General features: G+C 47.4%; 2 protein-coding genes across 8 annotated transcripts in view; both read left to right on the top strand.

The window, feature by feature from the left end:
• The window catches only part of Hoxc4 (homeobox C4), a 60,585-nt gene extending 41,642 nt beyond the window's left edge, over window positions 1-18,943 (top strand). For 3 of the 5 annotated variants that reach the window (XM_078014526.1, XM_078014524.1, XM_078014527.1), the window contains exons 2-3: window positions 16,095-17,291; window positions 17,788-18,943. In XM_078014526.1, the coding sequence (XP_077870652.1) occupies window positions 16,853-17,291; window positions 17,788-18,143 (795 nt within the window). In that variant the 5' untranslated portion in view covers window positions 16,095-16,852 and the 3' untranslated portion in view covers window positions 18,144-18,943. Of the gene's footprint in view, window positions 1-15,903; window positions 16,008-16,094; window positions 17,292-17,787 lie in introns of all 5 variants that reach the window. The other 2 variants (XM_040280531.2, XM_078014525.1) reach the window with 2 other exon arrangements.
• Window positions 1-20,397, top strand: part of LOC120888298 (homeobox protein Hox-C8) — a 137,800-nt gene that overhangs the window by 27,244 nt on the left and 90,159 nt on the right. The window lies entirely within an intron of this gene.

Here is a 20,397-nt window from a genome sequence, read left to right as displayed (position 1 = left end):
GGTATCTCTCCTCAACTTGCACAGAGGGTCAGCCCAGCCCACCAGCACTAACTCTACTCCTTTCTCTCTCTCTCTCTCTCTCTCTCTCTCTCTCTCTCTCTCTCTCTCTCTCTCTCTCTCTCCCTCCCTCCCTCTCCCCCCTCTCTGAAATAAAATGTGTAATTTTCTTCAGGGAGTTATTTTAATTTTTTCTCCATGCTGAGTAAAACTATTGGGCGAGCAGTGAAGCATGAAGAAGCACTGGCGTCTCTGGTGGGTAACAGTTAACTAAGAAAGAGGCAATGTCGCCTGCACTCACCCACACCAGCCTCCCAGGCTGCAGAGGGCCTGTGCTTCCTCCCCAGGAGATAGACCAGGGGAGAACCAAGGGTTTTACTGGGACTGGGGACAATGTTGCTCAAACCCACCAGGCAAAGTGCACCAGTTCCCTCTGGCACTGTCTGCCTCTTCCCAGCAGGGTCTGGGCCTCTCCTTCCCTGAAGGAGCTGAAGAACTGCCTCAGCACGGCCAGGCTTGGGGAGACGCCTGCTCTCTTCCCTCCTGTCACAGCCTGCAGGCCTGCAACCAGGCCCAGCCTCAGCTTTAGCGCCAGCAGCGGCAGAGGAGCCACAGGCCTTGGATCTACTCCCCTGCACTGGGGTTGGGTGAGGCCCAGACCCTTGTTTTCCCCTGAGCAGAAGCTTCTGCTTAGGGTCCAGAGGAAGCTGCCCCACCAGCCAGCCTCCTGGAACAATCTCCAGGTACCAGGGTCTGGCACTGCTCTGGAGGAGTAAGTGAAGGGGCTTCTGGGTCCCAAAAGGAGACCATCAAGCCTGCCTCTCCACTTTTCCCTGGAACCCACCCCCTCTGGCAGCCAGAAAGAAGGGGAAGAAGCATGACTTACCTTCCCGGGGGAGTGGGAAGAGGGGACACGGCCCACTCTGAGCAATTAGAGGAGAGAGGAGGAAAAAAAAATAGGAAGAAAAAATATCAACACGACCACGAAGGCGACAGGTCCTTATGGAAATAAGTAAGCAAGTAACTAAGTAAGTAAATAAATAAATAAGTATCCACCCTCTCTCCCCTCCCCACCCTGCAAGGGGGGTGTGGGGGTGGGGCAAAAAAGAAGCACGAGGGCTTTTTAGTGTAACTGAGCATTAGAAAAATAGGCACAGCTTCTATGTGAATTTAGGAGTTTGAAACTTTTGGAGGTTATTTATGTGAATGGCCCGAAGGCAAGCCCGTGAGTGGCTCTTGGGGGACCACGTGATGTCATTAAACCAAGTTTTATGGTGTAGGGAGAGCTGACAAACCCACAATATATTTACATCATATATAATCTTAACTGTCCAGCCACGCAGCTGCTGGTGAGGTTTAATGCTAGGACAGAGGGCCTGGCAGTTAGAGGGGATTACGGCGCTGGGGATGATGGCGAGAGAGGTTACATCTTCGCAAATGAATCCCAGGCGAACGCTGTAAGTTAATTCTCTCCCTCTCTCTCTTTCTCTCAGACTCTTTCTCCCATTTACCTAACTCCCCCCGCCTCCACCACTTGAAAGCAGGCAGTTCCTACTCATTAAGGGGAGGGGGGAAGCCTCCCCATGCTGGGGTGGGAGAGGAGAGGAAGCGGCTGGGAAGTAGGAAGAGGGGAACTTGTCTCCCCAAACCAGTCTTCTCCTCCCTACCCCGTTTTGTCTCTGAATGTAAACCAGAAAGACGCCATGGTTCCTTAGAGTTTTGCAAGGTCCTCCTCACTCCCTCTCAGTTGGGAAGAATGCCAGTGGCAGAGACATGGGTTGTTTCTATTTGTTGTTTGTACAGAGTGTGTAAACTCTAGACACAAGTGCAAAGTGCCTCTGGGGTCTTCTGTTCCAGGGAGGGGCCAGTTCAGTCCTTGGCTAGTGGCCCAGAATCCAGGCAGAAAGGGAAGCTGGGGAGAAAGGCAGGGAAGGAGGGCTTTGTGGCTTCAGACCCAAAGGCTGCTGCCTGGACTGCTCCCAAAGTTTCTCCCCCGCCCCTCACCACTAGGCCTGGGTGGGCAGCAGTCCCAGTCTCCAAAGTCTGGGGTCTTTGTCTGGGGCCAGTGCAGTTCATGCTTCCCCCTGCCTCTAGCTGCTGGGATCTTCCTGGCATCTCTAGTCCTTGGCTCAGGTAAAACTTAGGCCCCAGGAGGCCTAGAGGTTTTAATATCAATTACAATTACATTGAATGTAATATCAATGTGTATTGAATGGGAGGGAATGGAGACAATATCTTTGCTGGACTAGAAAGCTTTCCATCCTGAGGAGTGATCTATATGGGATAGAGGTAACAGGACCCAATCTGGGCATTGTATCCTGGGGTCACTCCTCAGTGGTTTTTGGAGAGGCTCCCTTCAGTTTTCCGGGGGGGAGGAGTAGCAGAAGAATCAGGCATGGGAGGCACATGTCCTCCAAACCTGAGAGTGTGTACTCACTCCCATGTGTCACTGTCACCAGGAGCTAAGCCAGGAAAGTGACAACATATGAACTCAGTCTCCTCCAGAAGCAGGCAGAAGGCCAACAGGAGATGGAAAGGGGAGTGGAGAAGAGGGAACAAACTTCCGGAAGGGGAGGCTGCCTTGGAGCCAGAGAGGTCTGGGTACCTGCTTTGTGGAAAGGTGCATTTGGGTGATGAAGAGGGAATGCTGTTAGCACACTCATATGCCCAGGCCCAAGAGACTAGGGAAGGAGAGAGAATCAAGTAGAAATAGCTAGGCAGACTCTGGGAAGACAGAGACCCAAAAGCAGGAATCAAGCAGAGTCTCACTGTGAGAAGAATGTATTCCAAGAGTTGGCCTTTCTTTTCCTCCAGCCTGAGATCTTTGTTTCCTTGGGAAGTGTTTGGATCCTGAGTTCTCTCCTCCCCATTTTACCTATCCTCCTCAACTCTCTCCTCCCCACCAGTCTGTAATTTTGAAGGTTTCTGGAAACTTTCCCATCCAAGCATGGGGAGTTGGGAGTTTCCATGGCCTATAATTTGACTCTTGCACTCCCATAAGCCTCCCCAGGGCCCTAGCATAGAGGTCAATGGTGTTTTGCCAGGAATTTAGCCAGAACCAAAGTCTCACACCCTGGCAAGACTTCACCACCTTCTCTGACTCCTAGCCAAGTCCCAGTTTTGTTCCCTTTTTGTGTAGAGGGCTGTGGGGGCTTCTATGTAACAGATTTACATAGCCAACATCTCTTGAGGTATTCAATGACTTCCTCACCCTCTTTTCTGGTTTTTAAGCGGAAAAACTTTCATTTAAATACCATCCCTCTTCCTGTCACAAATTAGATCTTCTTCCCCTTAAATAATTTGCCTCAGGTCAGTTTCTTACTGTTTTGTTGTTTTCACCTGGAAACAAGACAACAAACACAAAAGGAGTCTGAGATTCTCCCACCCCCTTTCAGGCATCTGCATTTGATCATCCCTAGAGGGAAATGGGTAGGCAATCAGGTACCAGTGTGCCCCAGCCAACCCAAAAGGCTTCTAATTTTGTTCCTAGTTCTTTCACCCTAGAAGAGGGCAAGCAACCAATGAGAAATGTGCTAAGCAGGGTCACATGGCAACCAACCAATCAGCAAAAGAGTGCTTGGTTTCGGTCTAGCTCTTCCTCTCCATTCCTTTCCTTCCTTTCTCCCTTCTCACCATGCCCTTAGCTCCTGGTTCTGTTCTATCTCAGATTTGGAGGGGAAGAGTGATATGAGCCCCCCTCCTCTGTCCTTGCATCAGCACTACAGAGTCTTTGGCTGTGTCCTCAGTTTCTAACTAAGTAGAATGTTAACCATCAATCTCAGTTGTACAGGGAGCTGAAGTTGTGGGAGTACACTCTGAAGCATTTCCATGTCTGCCAGCATGATCCCAGATAATGTTCTGGGCTTTATAGAAGTCAACTATAAATTAATCTATAGTGCAAATGAACTCCAACTCTGAATTCAAACTGTGACCATGATTACTCTCTATGTATACACTTACCTTTTAGAAGTTTTTATTCCCTTCTGATCCTCAGGGGGCAGGTGGGGGAAATTAAAGGATACCCCTTTTAATTTACCTTTCTGGAAGTGCTCCAGGAACCATTAGTTTTATTAAATTGCTTCAAGTATGGTTGGAGAAGGGTTTGGGGAAGGGGGCAAAAGTAGAGATTCATTTTGAAAATTGTGTGGGGTATCTTTATAGTTTGTCAAGTAACTTTCAATCAGTTAAGAAAAGAATTCTGGAGAAGAGTAGACACAGAATCAGAACCCTCTTTATCTTCCATATTAATGAGTTGATGGATTTGTTTAAGCCCTTTCCCCTTCTTTTCTTCTAACAAGATGTAATAATAGGGCTGGAGGTGTAGCTCAGTGATAAAGCATGAGCTTAGCATGTAAGAATCCCTGGTTTCAATCTCTAGCAACAAATAACAAATATGTATGTAGTGATGATAGACTAGGTGATGATCCTGTGTCCTGGCCAATATCTATCAAAGGACACAGTCTCTGAAAGTGTAAAATTTGATGTTGTATTTACTTGAGTCAGATCAGAGCATGCAAAGGGTGACAATTTTTTTCTGGGCAAGAGCATCTGATAGCATAGAGAATGTATATGTATGACAGAAATGCTTGCGTTTTCTGAATACTTAGGCTGGCCCTGAGCTAATCCACTGGTAGGTCCAGACTTGGGCATTCTTTCCACCAACTCCATCATCAGGACTTTATTCCAGGGTTAGTTTTCTGGTTGGTTTCCTTCCCTTCCTCTTCCTGGTCTCCTGTAGTCCTTAAGCTAAGGGGCAGAAGTTTTGAAGGGCTATGGTACCTGGACCTTTACGTCCTCCTCTGAAGGCATTAAGGATAGGATAGGAGTGATAGCTGGTTTGAGCTGGCCTCTGTCAACACTCCTGCTTGTTTGTTTGTCTTCTGGGCAGGGCTGGTTTGGGGACAATGCCACAGGCCGGGTAGGAAGGATTGGGGTGAAAAACCAGGAAGAGGGAAACTCTTATCAGAAATCATTGAGATCCCTTACTTTCTAAATCACCTTCAAACACACTGCTCCATTTGCCTCTTTTATGTGTTAGAATCAAAGCCCAGACTCATTTTTCCTTAGTAGAAGGTGTGGTAGCCTTTTCTGAGACTGGCTTTCACTTTCAGTGTAGACTTCTCACACTGGGCTTACCAGATCCCATGATGAAAGAGGAGAGCTAGGCATGGGGAGATTGTCTCTGTCCACACAGGCATTGGGGATGAAGATTCATCAGAGGGCCTCAAACTCTCCTAATGGTCAAGCAAACTGTTTCTTTGTTGCACTTGGTCTGTAAGTGTTTCAGCTGTCTTTGAGAAGAGGAATGCTGAAACATCATTGTTCTGAGAATCTGAGGGGCCAGCTGGTGATCCCCTCCTCCAATGTTCTGAATCACTTTTATTCCGAGAACATTGCTACTCTGAGCCTCCTCTACAGTGGAACTAGAACTTCTGAAGCCCTTAGAAGTGGAGAAAAAAGAAAATCTGAAATCAGGATGTTAAGCTGGGTTTGTTGGGTTAGGGATTCAATAAAAGGAGAAGACTAGGTTGTTAGAGAGACAAGAAAGTTATATCCCTTCCTCCCCTCCCCACTTTATTGGGTTCTTATAACTCCTAGTGGATTGTCCTGATAAAAATCTCCCTGGCTACTTTGATGGGACCCCAGGAGCCCAAGGAATCAAAAGACAGAGTCTGCGTCTAGGAATTGTGGTGATAGAGATCTCTTTGTCCTTGATCCCAACAGAACCCTGGGATTCATCTCCCTCTTCCATTCCTAAGGCTCAGTGAGTGGAAAAAGGGTGTGTGTGTATGTGTGTGTGTGTGTGTGTGTGTGTGTGTGTGTGTGTGTGTGTACTGTGTGGGGCCTAGTTCAGTTGAACTAGGTCATTAAGTTATCCAGAACCTTGTTCAGCTCTGATGACCATTCCTTAGAAGGTATGATGAGAGGTAGCATAGAAAAGGCTCTGGGTATGCTAGAGAGCTGGTAAGGGAAGAAGGCTACCTTTCTAGTTCTACCATGATTCTTAGCCATTCTCTACCATCTCTACCATTTTACTATGGTTTTTCTTTTCTAGGAAAAATTAGTCTAGGTAAAATTTGTGAGCTTATTTTCCTGAGATCTTTTCTTATTGCATCATAGGTCTCAAAGAGATAAAGCAGACTGGTTCTGCCCTCCAGAGATCCTTACTTCTCTCATTCTCTGTCCCTAAACACCAGAATAGCTGAACATGTAGAAACTAGTGTATGTATGAAAGTATGGTTTGATAGAGGTGAAAAGCCTGAGCTGGACACAGTAAACCAGCCTTCAACCAACTGCCCAATCCTCTCCTACTCTATTCTGCTTATCAGCTCAGTCTGAAAACATTTGTCCTGCCCTCCCCATCTCCAGCCCCTTAGCTCTGAACAAGTGCTGAGCTTTCTTCTTTCTCCCTTCTCCCCAAGCTGGTAGCAGCTAGGATTTTGGTGACCCTCAGTGTCCCATTGGCCCAGACTGAATTGTAGGGCCATGGGGGCCTAGGAAGCTAGACCCTTATGTAATTGACCCTTTGTGCTATTTCAGGCTCAACTCCAAACCCCTCAGGGCTGTTTCTTTGCTCCAACATTGGAGAAAAATCTTTTCTAGAAAAAAAAATAATAACAACAACAACAACAAAAAAAAACTTCTTTAAAACAGTCAACTTTCTGGCTGAAAAGTTTGTGTGTGTGTGTGTGTGTGTGTGTGTTTTAAAAAGAATAAAGGTCAGGTCCCTCATTTCAGATTGTGTCTCCCCCTCCTCCCTTGGGTGGAGAATAGGGGCGTGGGCCAAGGTTTTATTGAGGGTGATTTTCCTGTTGGGAGTAGAGATGGGGTCATAAACACCTAGAGGAGGCTGTTTTGATCTGGTGACTTCTCAGGAAGTAGCATCTTAGTTTTTGCTTTGTAAATCACTTTCCCCAAGTTGGCTAACTAGATTGGATTGCAAGTCCCCAAGCCCACCTGAGGCTCCTCCTTGTTTCCCTTCTCTAGTAAACCAGAGTGGAAAAAAAAAAATGTTCATAGTCCTCCAAATCCTCTGCTTCCAATAAGAACAGGGCCAGCTGGTGATCCCCTCCTCCAATGTTCCAGATGTAGAAATTGTGCAACCTTGGTTCTTCTTTTGCCAGTACAGATCTCTGTCCCTCAAACTTTAATCACAAAGGAACTAACTTTGAAGGCAAAAGACTTCAGAGCCTGTCTGCAAATACCATGACTCCTATGGGCTAACTCTTTTGGGCTGCTGTCTCCCGGTAACCTCTTTTCCTAGCCTTAAGCAGCTTCTTGACAAGTAGGGATCTTGGGTGTGGAAGAGAAAGAACTCCTGGGAACTATGAAAGAGATAAGAATGAGGAATATAGAGACCTCATCTATTATTGTAGGAATGGAGGAAACTATTTGAAGTCTATGACTGTGTTTCCTGTAATTAAGAGGTGTGTGTGTGTGTGTGTGTGTGTGTGTGTGTGTGTGTGTGTGTAAGCCCACAGTCTTCTCACATATCTCTCTACCAAGCTGTCTCCACACAAAATATATATTACCCAGATGGCTCTATTTTGTAATTATAATGAGCCTTCCCCTACCAAAGATATCCTAACCTCCACAAGTCCCTACCCACTCTCATCCATGGGCTAGGGAACTAAAGGAAAAAGAATTGAAGAATCCTGCTCTTAAGTGTGGTCTACATCAGATCAGGACCCTTTGTGTGTTGGGGGGTATGGGCAGGCATCAGGGCTCATATCTATTGCCAGTAAAATGCTCCTATATGCAGGAAATCATAAATTCTTTGAGTTCCTAGGTCCCCTTAGTACTTGAGAAGGCTCTGTTTTCTCTGAACCACTCCCCAGAGAAGTCTGGGCTGGGACACCCTAAACCCACAAACACCAGGGAATCCTCCCAATTCCTAGTACACCAGCAAATACATGCATCTCTGTAGAGATCTGAGCACTCCTATAATTGTATACATGAAAATGCCACTTACAGATTGTTCTATGTGTGTATCAGGATGTATGCTTCACATCCCTTTCTGCTCCACATTTAAATGCAGACCTACGCATCTTTAGATGCATACATCCATAGTGAACATAGTCCTCTGTTGGATTCCTCTTTGAACATTATAACTCTTCCTATAAAGGTTGGTTTATATGATGGGATGTATTGGTATAGCTCTCTCTAAACATCTAAATGAATATTTGGTGGTTTTTTTCTAAGTTGGAAAGAACTATGTATGTGTTGTTCAATCTTTATTTTGAAATTTTATCTAGATTTATTCAAGGGTCCTAGCCCATAAAATAGCTATATATTGAAGCTACATATTTGGGAAACTTTATAGTTATTGCAGTTTTTCTGCAAACTTAAAATGTTTGAATACATGTTTAGAGATAGTTCCATAATGCACATATCTGGGTGTAGGTGTAGATCTCTCTCTAGAAGAACTTACACTTACTGCATTTCTGTCTCTGTCTCTCTTGATCTATAAAGATGTCAAGTGAGTGAGGGTGGGGAATGAATATATTTTGGATGTTTTGCCTATTAAAATAAGTGATTCTATCACTATCATCAAGGCTAACTCCAATTCTAGTCCAACTGTTATCTGCCCCCATGAAACCCACTCTAGAGATAACTGCTTCTTTCCAGGCTGTCTCTGTAGTTGGAGGTCCCAAACCATGTTCCCCAGCTTGCAGAACCTGCAAAGGCAGCCACTAAAGAGAAGGGGCAAAGAGGACAGTGGAGAGCCCTCCAGTGCAGTTCCTAATGGGTCCCAGGGTGAGGGGCATATAGATCTCCTTCCCTCACTCCGCCACCCTAACAGGGTTTTTGAAATTTGGAGGAAAGGGTAAGTCCCACCTATTTTTGTAGGGTACCCAAATGATGCCAGGGTCATTGTACAAACCCTAGGTGCCCCCTCTCCAGTTGTTCCTGGTGTCTCAAGCCCAATTAAGCGGGCCCCCAGCAGTCGTGCTCTTATCCGTGGGGATTGATGCCTCCGTGGCTCCTGTATATCATTTCCAAGATTTTTTCTGTCCAACTCCTCGGCTCCTTTGGCTTCTGCGGCTTTGACTAATGATTGCTACAGATGCCAACGTCTCCAGAATCCTAATAGCCAGGCAGGCGGACTCTTATTTACCCAGCAACATTGATGTGGGGGAAGGGATTGGGGGGCAGGAATTTGGGTGTTGTAAGGGGACTGGGAAAGGTTGCCGCCAACTTGAGCCTTATTGAACTTTTGCAGTGAGAAAGACATTCCAAACACCCCCTCTCCCCTAGGGGAGAATAAATATATTTATATGTATATAAATAATGTATAAAAATATATATACATGAACATATATATCACATACATACACACATACATTAAAAACTGCTACTGGCAGCTCATTGTTGTTACCTCATGAGAAAGGATCAAAGAATGAACAGGACATGGTAAAATAAGCAGAGAAGTGTTTATTAGTTGTACCTAAATGAAACAGTAAGGGGAAAAGAAGCAGTTTGGTAGGGGCAAAGAGTTTCTCCTGGATGAGAGAAAGGGAAAGAGGTCAGCTTCTGGGGCAGAAAGGGCTCCTGTTCTATATTCTTGTCTTCCCCCCTTCCTCTCCCCACCCTAAATCTACTCTTCTCTAAATTTAAATCCCCCCTTCCCCTTCCTTGCCTCACCTTCAGTCCCCTCGGTGGAGGGGGCTGAACCGCTGGTTCCTGTACCCCTGGAGGCTGCCGTCCTGTGCCCGATGGGGCAGCCAGGGTGAGGGGGCCTCTGTCTGGGGCCATGAAGTGGAAATCAAATCCAGCCGCGCAGTGCCGGTTTAAGGACGGCGACCAGGATCGCCAGCTCTGCGGTCCCACTGGCGCTTAGTAACCTGAAGTTGTGGCCGAATTTGCTTCTCCTGGCGTTTATCACCCGCCAGGGTGAAGCTCAGGTGTTTAGGGAAAGGAACCCGAGTTCCTTTAGGGATTGGAGTCAGGCGTCCTTGCTTCTGTAGATCTTAACGCAGACTGTATGGTACACATTTTATTCGAGTGACGACAAAAATGCAGACAGCCCAGCTCTGAGGCCAGGCACGAAGTGATAACCCAAACCGGGAGCATTACTATTATTTTTTTAATATCAGAACATAATGGGGCACAAAATAATTCAGAAAGGCGAATGGGTAAGACTACAGTTATCAGAGTAGCGCGCCGTGGGGCGGCTGCAGACCTGGCCGCACCCAACAGCGTGGCCAGGCCACTTCGTGGAGGGTAGGGCTGCAGGGCGAGGCCGCCGCGGGGACCCCGACCCAGGCCGCACCGTGCGAGCCCGCCGTTCGCCCCAGGGGCGGGCAGTCTCTGAATTGCACCCGGTCGGGAGGACTTGGAAATACAAAAAGGGAGCCCAAAGATTTAAAGAGTCGGAGGCAGTGGCGTCCTGAAGCGGCCCAACCGAAAATCAATCACGTAGTTAAAATAGGGAGGGGGCGAGGCCCGAGGCTGGGGTCCTGGGTTCCCGAGGAGGCGGCCAAAGTGCGGGGCCGAGGCGAGCGAGCGGCATGGGGATGTCTGCCGCCCGGCTGGAGCGCGCTGATCGGCTGCGGGGAAGTTTGTAGCAGATCGCTATTGATTCCTGCTTGACTGGGAAGAGCAAGAGACTGTGCCCTCTCCCAAGCAGATCCTCAAGTCGCGGATAGCTTCTTCTCCGGCTTCCCCATTCTCACGGGGTTGAGATGCACAGTTGCAGTTGAAGGCTGCTCCCCAGATCCCACTGGTGCCACGGATTTGCCGAGGCAAGTTTGTCTGAAAACCCAGATTGGCACCAAGATGCTGCCTCTGGGTTTGAGGGGACGGAGGGAGGTAGCATCCTAGTTTCAGGCACTTAAATTTTCTTTGACCTTGATCCCACCATCTCGGGATTAAAGGTGTTTCTTTGGATTAACTCTGATGTATGGGCCAGATTTGGAGGCCGGTGTGAGGCCAGAGGGAGGCCAGTGGACTAAAGGGGAAACTTCGGGATAAGGAAACTGGACCCCTTTGGGAAGGGAAAGAGAAGAACAGTTCCTGAAAGAAGAGAAAATAAAGCACACAGAGAGCTCTGTTTTGTGAGGGGAAGATGTTCTTGTTATTACTGAGGTTAATAATGGTGATGATCTGCTGTGTCTGGGTCAGAGAGGGAAATCTGCACAGCTCCTTTACACAGAGGCTTCTCTGGAGGAGCTAAGGGCTCCCCAGCTTGGTTATGGTTCCAAGAATAGAATAAAGATCTTCCCTCCATTCCTCTGCCCTTTCCTCTCTCATTTCTTTAAAATTCTGGGGGGAAAGGGGAGAACCTTATAAAATCTCCATCAACCCCATCATTTTCTTCTGCTCTTTAGTTCACTAAAATGCACGTCTTAGAGCTTTCCGGGAGCTCCCTCCTTGTGATGGAGCAGAGTTTGACAAGCTGTTACCCGTCCAGGTCCCCATACATTTTCTGACTCTAACCCAGGAGGGAACCTAGGATTACCTTCTCTGGTCCATGAAATTCTCCCTTTATCCTTAGCTTTTTCCAGCATCTGCCTTTTTGGTCCTGGGTGCCTGCCCCAGTAGGGTAGGTCAGCAGCCAAGAATAGTTTAGGACACCTTAAGATATCCTCATCAAACTCCAAAAGTGTTTCCAGTTTCCTTTCCATTCCACAATCCTGGGAGCATTGGGCCAGGGAGTACTCGGTAAACTAAGGCCAGACTAATTTTTAGATCTTTTCAAGCAACATTTAGGGTCCTTTAAAAGTCTTTCTCCTAACAAAGAAGTTCAGGTTTCAAACCTCCAGCAGAACAAGCTTTCTGCATCCACACTTCAGAATTTTTAACAACAAAAACAATAATTAGAGTAACAAGTAAAGTTTGCACCCAAGAGAGAAAGAGACAACCCAAATCAAGTTTTAAAGGGATTATAATCCAGCAGACTTGGATGAGAGTGTGTGTGGGGGGGTCAATGAAGCTGGGATGAGCAAAGAAGGGGGTGGGGAACCCAACCACTAACTAACAATTTCTCCAGCATAAAAATGAAACATCAAATTCGTTAGCCCAGGGCCTTCATTTTTCCCCTTCCACATTATAACTAGTTATTGAACTCGCTGGAAGATCTAAAGGCCATTTGCGAAGAGACAAATTTCAATGGAGTTTCCCCATCAATAACCCCATGGCAGTGACCTATTGGAACAAGTCAAACACCCGAGGTGAAATGCAGGTCACTCTGTCTAACCAATATTAAAATGCGGCCACTTTTTAAAAAGCCACTTTAAACGAGATTTGAGGAAAATTGAATTTCAAGGAAGGCATGGCAAGGCGGGGGAAATCCACGGGAGGACCTTGCCTATGGTCTCAGAACAAACAAGAGAAATTCATCTTTAATATTTTAAAGGGGGGCAAATTAACATTCCATGATTGCTTTTTTTTTTTTTTGAGACTATAAACGATTCCAGGAGGAAAAAAAAAGAAGGTTGAGTATTTTCTGGTGACACGTCCGGGTTATTAAAATCATTTTAGACCAATTCATTACTTTTACTGACAAGAGATTTAAGAAAAAATCAATTAAGTATTTGCATATTCTTTTGCATATATTAGCCTGGCCTGCCAGCATTAGAAAGGGACAAAAAACACACATATATCCACGTACTTGCGCGTGTACACACACACACACACACACACACACACACACACAAAAGAAAAATGGTATGAGAGTCTTGTTCCAATTTGGGGTTTTCAAATTTTGGCGGGGAAAGGGTTATAAAGATCTAAATGAAATTAATTAATTGCCTGATTGCATATCATCTAAAAGTCTATTTATTTGAGGAAAAGGAAAAAGACACAATGCAATTTTTAATCCCTAAAACATCAACAATCACAACGTAAAACCAAACACATACATGTAAAAATAAACTGCACTTTTGAGAGTGGGAAAGGAATGACCCTCGATTTCCTTCTCTTTGCTCTCCAAATTCTGCATTGGTTCTCTCATTTATTTTTCTCCCTTGGAAGATCCAGGGAACGTGAGAGGTGAGATTTTAATGCAGCACAGAATCTGTGGAGCCGCTGAGGTCTCTCAGCCAGCAGCTTGTTACTGGGGAGGGGAGGAATATGGGTTATCCAACGGTCAGTATGGTAATCCAGGCACAATAAGGCCTCACACACAATGGACACATATTTTTCTTCAGTGGTGTCAGAAGGGAAGCGCTTTGTACTGAAACATGTTTCCTAAAGAGAAACCAGATCGAGATTTAAAAAGGAGATGGGGTTAGGGGCGGCGTGCAGAGAGCATTTGGATTCTGGCAAAAGGTAGTCAGAAAAACATAAAAAAATAAAACATAAAATTGGGGCAAAGCGAGGTGAAGGGCAGAGCAGAGATGGAGGTGGAGGTCCTTGTGCTGGCAAGGCAAGAGGCAGGAGGGGAAGCACAAAAGAAGGCAGGACCAGATACAAGGTTCATCACAGGCAGAGCTGCATTAGTACCCCTTTCCCATCCCATTTTAGCTATTGCTAAGTGCAGAAGCCCTCCAAAAGGATTTTATTTCCATACTTATAATAATAATTCCAGGTAAAAATATTTGTATATGTATGTTTGGTGAGGTATTTTATTTATATGATAGGTGACTTCCTTACTATTAAGCTGCAGGAGCCTAAAGAGAGTTGGGGATTAGTGGGTTGGTTTTGTAATGATGTAGATAAGTGTGGGCTCATTTGGAGCTATCTCCTGGCTTTTACTTTCTGGATATTCGGGTTGCATTGGCTGTGCAAACCTGGATTGAGAACTCAATGTATTTATGGCTGCATAAAGGACATTTAATATTTTAATAAGTATTTATAGTGTATATGCATATATATATATATATATATATATATATTGTTAACCTTAATAACCAAAGATAGACTTGACATTCAATGGGAAGCATTTGAACCCTCTGTGTCTACTTACTCTTATTGGCCCAAGAGGTCTCCTCAACCCTCTTACTAGAGCTCAGAAACCTGGGAGGAGCAGTGTAGCAGGATAAGTTCAGGAGGGTGAGGGTTGAAGAAAAGAGGATTAAAATGGAGAGCAGGACTGGTAGAAGGTGGATGTGAAGTCTAGAAAGAGGGGAACCAGGCAGAGAGCTCACTTATTCAGGTGGGAAAGAGAATATTCTCAGCTGGGATGATCTGGGAACCAGGTGCAGGCCTAGAAGGGAGATTGGGGGTGGGGATGGAAGTATTTCTCTCCCTTCTCCAACCCTTCCCCCACCCTACTAGAGCTCTCTGGAGCTTTGAACCTTCCCATGGGGGCAATCTGAGGCTACTGTTCAAACTTTTGTAGTTCCAGATTCAAAACTAGTTTCCCTTTGCCCTCTTCCAGCAATCAGTAATTAGTGCCCACCCCACAACAATTACAAAACAGAAAACCCTCACACAGTTCCCAACCACCAACAACCAAGTAACTGCTTCTCCCTCACTCACAACTTCAAGTTCCACTTCCAACCAAACACACTCACAGGGTCCTGCACAATGTGGGCAGGAGTTCTTCATCAACTTCAGAAGTTTGGGAATCTCCTGTAAGAGAAGGCAATACCTCCAGGGAATTCCTGTTCCCTTACTTAGCTGGTGACAGTGGGGGCAGGACCCTGTCCTCCTGGGGAGTAATGGTATGCAGGGACCTCCCCAAGCACCAGCCCCCACAGGACCAAGAACTGGTTGGGGTGGACCTGGGCTGGGGTGGGAGTCTAATCATTGGAGCAGGACAGGCGGCTAGGGTCCCAGGCTAGAACTGGCCCCTTTGAGCATTACCTGTGGCCCATCTTCCCTCTCATTCCAGCCCTCAAGGTGAGCCCTAATTTATAAGTGGGGACCCTCTCACACATCCCAAAGTTGGTGAGGGAAGGTTGGGAATCTCCTACCTTCATTCTCCCTCTCACAAGGGCTTTATTTTTTTTTTTCCCTTTCGCCTCCTCATTCCCTTAATTGCAGATGTTCTAATTAAACCCTCAAATAGTTGTTATGCCGTTTTAAAAGGTACTTATTCAAGTGTCAACCAGGCTGGGCTGGGAGGAGGCAGCGTAGGGCGGCGAATTAAAGGTAGATTGACTAATCACGGCGGCGATCATAATAATAAAATCAGAGGGAAAAAATCACATTACGACTTTTCGTGGAAAGGAGGGAGCAGGCAGCCAGCGGCCGCCAGCCCTGCGCCGCCGCCGACACAAAGAGTGCGGGCGATTCCGCGAGACTGATTTATGACGTTTTACAGCCCTATAAAAGCTGTAGCGACGAGGCAAGCGCTCCTACCACCGCTGGCAGATTTAGTCTAATAAATAAAACATAAACAGTTAACTTTATGTGTCACTTTTATTGTTATCAAGTAAAATATAGCCGAGCCCCGGCAAGCTATGATTTTAAACTATAATTGTTATCAAGTACAACAAGGGGACCCGGCTCCCTCCCTGGGCTTTCCCTTCTGCAACCGCCCCCCCCCCCACTCTGAGTTATGGATGATCAGTTAATTGGAATTGGTGGTATGATGTGGCCACCCTAGCTGAGGGAGGGGGTCTGGGAAAGCAGCCTTTCCCTGCCCCTCCCTCCTCTATGGTCCTGCCACCCCCCACATCATGGTATTCCTGTGGGTGGGTGGCAGAGGGAGAGTAAGGCTGGGAATGGGCTGGAGAACCCCCAAGACCTGCCCTACCTCCCCAGCTGGGTGACCCCATCCCTCCTTTTTGGAAGGCAGCCTAGAGCTGGCCCTTGGGAAATATGTGTTTACATGTAAACACACGTGTTACATGGATACAGTCCCTGGCCGGAAGCAAGCAGGCTCTACACAGATAGGCCTCCCTTTTAGCTAGGTCTACTCTCTGTGGGTATGGGGAAGGAAGACTTCCCAGGACCCTGACTGGGCACCATCATGAGACACTGACCTCTTCCTCAAAAAGCTCTCCTCTTTGCCAGAGCTCCTTAGGGGCCAGTCTGGAGGTAGTTGTCAGAAAACAGAAGGCCCAGCAGTGTGGAGAGTGGAAACAGGAGCCAGCAGTAGAAGAGATCTTTTGCTCTAGGTCTGGGACAGGGAGGGTCAGTGGGTAGTAGGGGAGGGCAAGGCTTCTGAACTCTGCTTTTGCCAACCACTTCCTGTCTCTCTTCAGCGGGGGGCTCAACCCCAAGACCTCCAGAAATGACGTCAGAATCATTTGCATCCTGGCTGCCTCTACCTGCCTGGTCCAGCTGGGGACCCTGCCTCGCCGTCCCCGTGGCCAGAGGGTTGGGTGAGTGTGTAGGGGGGAGGGTGGCTGGACTTTGGGATCCTTGGATCCGTGGCACCCCAGGCTCTCCAGCCCCCTCGGCTTAGCCTGGGCCCCTCCCCATCCAACCTCCACTCCAGTCCTCATTCAACTTCCTCTTCCTGCGAAAGAGGGGCGCTGCCTGGTGACCTACACAGATTGAAACACGATCGCCATGAATGGAGACCGCTGGAAAAGCACTGGAGCAGAGGCCCACTGGGCCAACTGGAGGCCGGAGAGAAGACCCTGGGCGGGGGCTGAAACACAGCCTTCCGGCAGCCCCCAAATGCCCAGGCTTTGGAGAGGAGCTGGAAGCTTCCCAACCCCTTTTGCAGGGGTCAGTTGTATGTCTGGCGGGGCGTGCGCTAGGGGGGCACCCCAGCCCCTACCAGCTATCACCCCATCACCCCCCCACAAGCAGCAGCACCACCACACACACAAAAAATTGGATACATTTTGAATAAAGCGATTCGGTTCCTTATCCGGGGACTGGGTTGCTCCGTGTGATTGGCCGGCGGAGTCACATGGTGAAAGTAACTTTACAGGGTCGCTAGCTAGTAGGAGGGCTTTATGGAGCAGAAAAACGACAAAGCGAGAAAAATTATTTTCCACTCCAGAAATTAATGATCATGAGCTCGTATTTGATGGACTCTAACTACATCGATCCGAAATTTCCTCCATGCGAAGAATATTCGCAAAATAGCTACATCCCTGAACACAGTCCGGAATATTACGGCCGGACCAGGGAATCGGGATTCCAGCATCACCACCAGGAGCTGTACCCACCACCGCCTCCGCGCCCTAGCTACCCTGAGCGCCAGTATAGCTGCACCAGTCTCCAGGGGCCGGGCAATTCGCGAGGCCACGGGCCGGCCCAGGCGGGCCACCATCACCCCGAGAAATCGCAGCCGCTCTGCGAGCCGGCGCCTCTCTCAGGCGCCTCCGCCTCCCCGTCCCCAGCCCCGCCAGCCTGCAGCCAGCCAGCCCCCGACCATCCCTCCAGCGCCGCCAGCAAGCAACCCATAGTCTACCCATGGATGAAAAAAATTCACGTTAGCACGGGTAGGCAACTTTGCTTTTTGCTCCCCCCTCCCTTCCCTCTTTCCCGGCGCTCCCCACCCTCCCTGGCCCCCTCCGGCCCCCGTCCTCCTTTCTCTCCTTCCCCCTCTCTCTCCAGGAGCGACTCTGGGTTAGCACAATTGAACTGGATTTACGAGCGAGAATGGGTAATTACATCCCCCATAAATTTTATGGCTTAGCTACTCTGGGCAGTCCGAGCCATGTGCTACGATCTGTTATGTATGTGTGAAAACTATGCTCGCTTTCTAAGGGCGCATAAATAATTCAGTGTCGTTACAATGAGGATTCCCCTCTTATTACACTACAAAGTCTCTAGCTTCCTTCAACTTCTTTATAACCCATTTAGCTTGATGACTTTATTTCCACCACTCCCTCCTCCTGTTCCTCAAAGCTGAGGATGGGGTGAGGGTGGGGGGCGGCGAGCCTCACTTGCCTCTGAACCCCACTATTTGCTTTTCCCCCTCCCCCGCCCCCTCAGTGAACCCCAATTATAACGGAGGGGAGCCCAAGCGCTCGAGGACAGCCTACACCCGGCAGCAAGTCCTGGAATTAGAGAAAGAGTTTCATTACAACCGCTACCTGACCCGAAGGAGAAGGATCGAGATCGCCCACTCGCTGTGCCTCTCTGAGAGGCAGATCAAAATCTGGTTCCAAAACCGTCGCATGAAATGGAAGAAGGACCACCGACTCCCCAACACCAAAGTCAGGTCAGCGCCCCCGGCCGGCGCTGCGCCCAGCACCCTCTCCGCAGCCACCCCGGGCACTTCTGAAGACCACTCCCAGAGCGCCACGCCGCCGGAGCAGCAACGGGCAGAGGACATTACCAGGTTATAAAACATAACTCACACCCCTGCCCCCACCCCATGCCCCCATCCTCCCCTCACACACAAATTGACTCTTATTTATAGAATTTAATATATATATATATTTTGGTTCTTTTCTTTCTCCCACCTCCTCCCTTGTCAATTCAAACAGACAAAACAGATAAACAAACAAGCCCCCTGCCCTTCTCTCCCTTCCACTGTTTAGGACCCTTTTAAGCATGTGATGTTGTCTTAGCATGGTACCTGCTGGGTTTTTTTTTTAAAGGTCATTTGGGGGGTTATTTATTTTTTAAGAAAAAAAGCTGCAAAAATATATATTGCAAGGTGCGATGGTCTGGTTTGGGTGAATTTCAGGGGAAATGAGAAAAAGAAAAAAAGGAAAGGGAGATTTTTAAGCCAATTCTCATCCTTCTTCTCCTCCTCCTTCCCCCCTCTTTCCTTAGGCCTTTTGCATTGAAAATGCACCAGGGGAGGTTAGTGAGGGGGAAGTCATTTTAAGGAGAACAAAGCTATGAAGTTCTTTTGTATTATTGTGGGGGGGTGGGAGGAGGGGGGAGGACAGCAGACAAAGCTAAATGCATCTGGAGAGCCTCTCAGAGCTGTTCAGTTTGAGGAGCCAAAAGAAAATCAAAATGAACTTTCAGTTCAAAGAGGCAGTCTATAGGTAGAATCTCCCCCCACCCCCATCGTGGTTATTGTGTTTTTGGACTGAATTTACTTGATTATTGTAAAACTTGCAATAAAGAATTTTAGTGTTGATGTGAAATGCCCCATGATCAATAATAAACCAGTGGATGTGAATTAGTTTTACGTCAATGTCTGTTGGTTTCTTTTTATCCCCCTCCTACTGGCCTGGTAACATCCCACCTTTTCTATAGTTGCTTAAGTTTACTCTAAGCAAACACACAAACCTTAACTCTCAACTCCAGTTTCCAATGTCCTTAGAAGAATCAGTTTGGGGTTGGGGGTAAGGGATATGGGAGATTGTGACTGATTTCTCCTGTCCCTTCTTTTTGAATCTTCAGAGAAGCCAAACTTGGGTGTGCTTACAGTGGAGCTGCGGTGGGGGGGGGGCGGGAGGGGAGGTCCACTTTTCTATAGTTAGGCACAAACCCTTCATTTTGTCTATTCCTCTGCCTCTTCTCCATTCTGTCTTCCGTCAAGTAGGCCTGCCTAATCTACAGACTAGAAGGGAACTTAAGGGGAGTGGAAAAGAGAAAACTTTTCATCCTTTAGGAATCTTTTGGGAGTGGAGATTGAGAAAGATGTCCCCTCCACATTAGCAAGTCTCCTTAAAAGAGGAAAGGTTTTGAGCTAGTGATTCTGAAGCAGCAAAGTAACCTGTCAGGATGGTTTCTCTGTTTGTTTAGACTTGGGGAAAAGGGTGAAGTGGAGGCCAAAGGCCTGGAAGGCCCCCTTGCCTGGGTACACCTCAAAGGCTGATGGCTGGAGATAATGAAGGACTTTTATGTTTTCCCCTAACTTTTATCGTGGACCTGCCAGGTGTTAAGAGACTCAAAGAGAGGCAAGTACCACCCCCTCTTCCTACAACCTCCCAGGTTCTGGCAGGGTTTGGATTTAGCCTGGTAGCCTGATAAGGCTCTCTGAATGTAAAATAAAATAAAATGGTTTCTTTGGGGCTAAGGGAGAGGGAGGAAGCAGCTTAGATTACCTGAAAAACTAATTCAAGCTCCCAGATAAATTCTGTCCCAGAGTCCAGGCCCTAAATCAGGCCTAGTCAGGTTTTTAATTGTTTGTTGGGAGAAAGTGGAGGCAAGGCAGTTGGCAAACTTCTTAGGCAATGTATCCAAAATTTCAGGATAGAGGGCAATCAGAAGTAGAAGAGAGACTGAGAGTCAATTTGGGGTATATAGGGATACCCCTTTCCTCTATCCCAAATTCTGGATCAAAAGGCAACAGTAGGACTAAGTGTGAAAATCTGTTTTGGGTGCACTAAATTTATTTCCTCTTGAACCACTTGCTGGCTCAGGCAGTTGGAATAGACTGTGTGTGTACAAGCGTATCTGTGTGTTGGGGCGAATTGCTTAGTCCTTTAGGTCTACTTTCTCCTCCCTCCATGGTACCCTGGAGACAGCAAAACATGCTGCCTACAGTGTGAGGAAGCAGGGCCAACAATTATCTGGAGTTATTTTATGTAATCAAGTGAACTAGAGGCCTGATCTGACTGTAGCCCCTATCATCTTAAGGCAATTGCCTTTGGATAGGAAAGCAGTGGTATTGGGGCATGGGGGGGACATGTAAGA

This window comes from Ictidomys tridecemlineatus, chromosome 6, assembly GCF_052094955.1.
Source record: "Ictidomys tridecemlineatus isolate mIctTri1 chromosome 6, mIctTri1.hap1, whole genome shotgun sequence".
NCBI classification, from domain to species: Eukaryota; Metazoa; Chordata; class Mammalia; order Rodentia; family Sciuridae; genus Ictidomys; species Ictidomys tridecemlineatus.
This window is presented reverse-complemented; position numbering and strand designations above follow the sequence as displayed.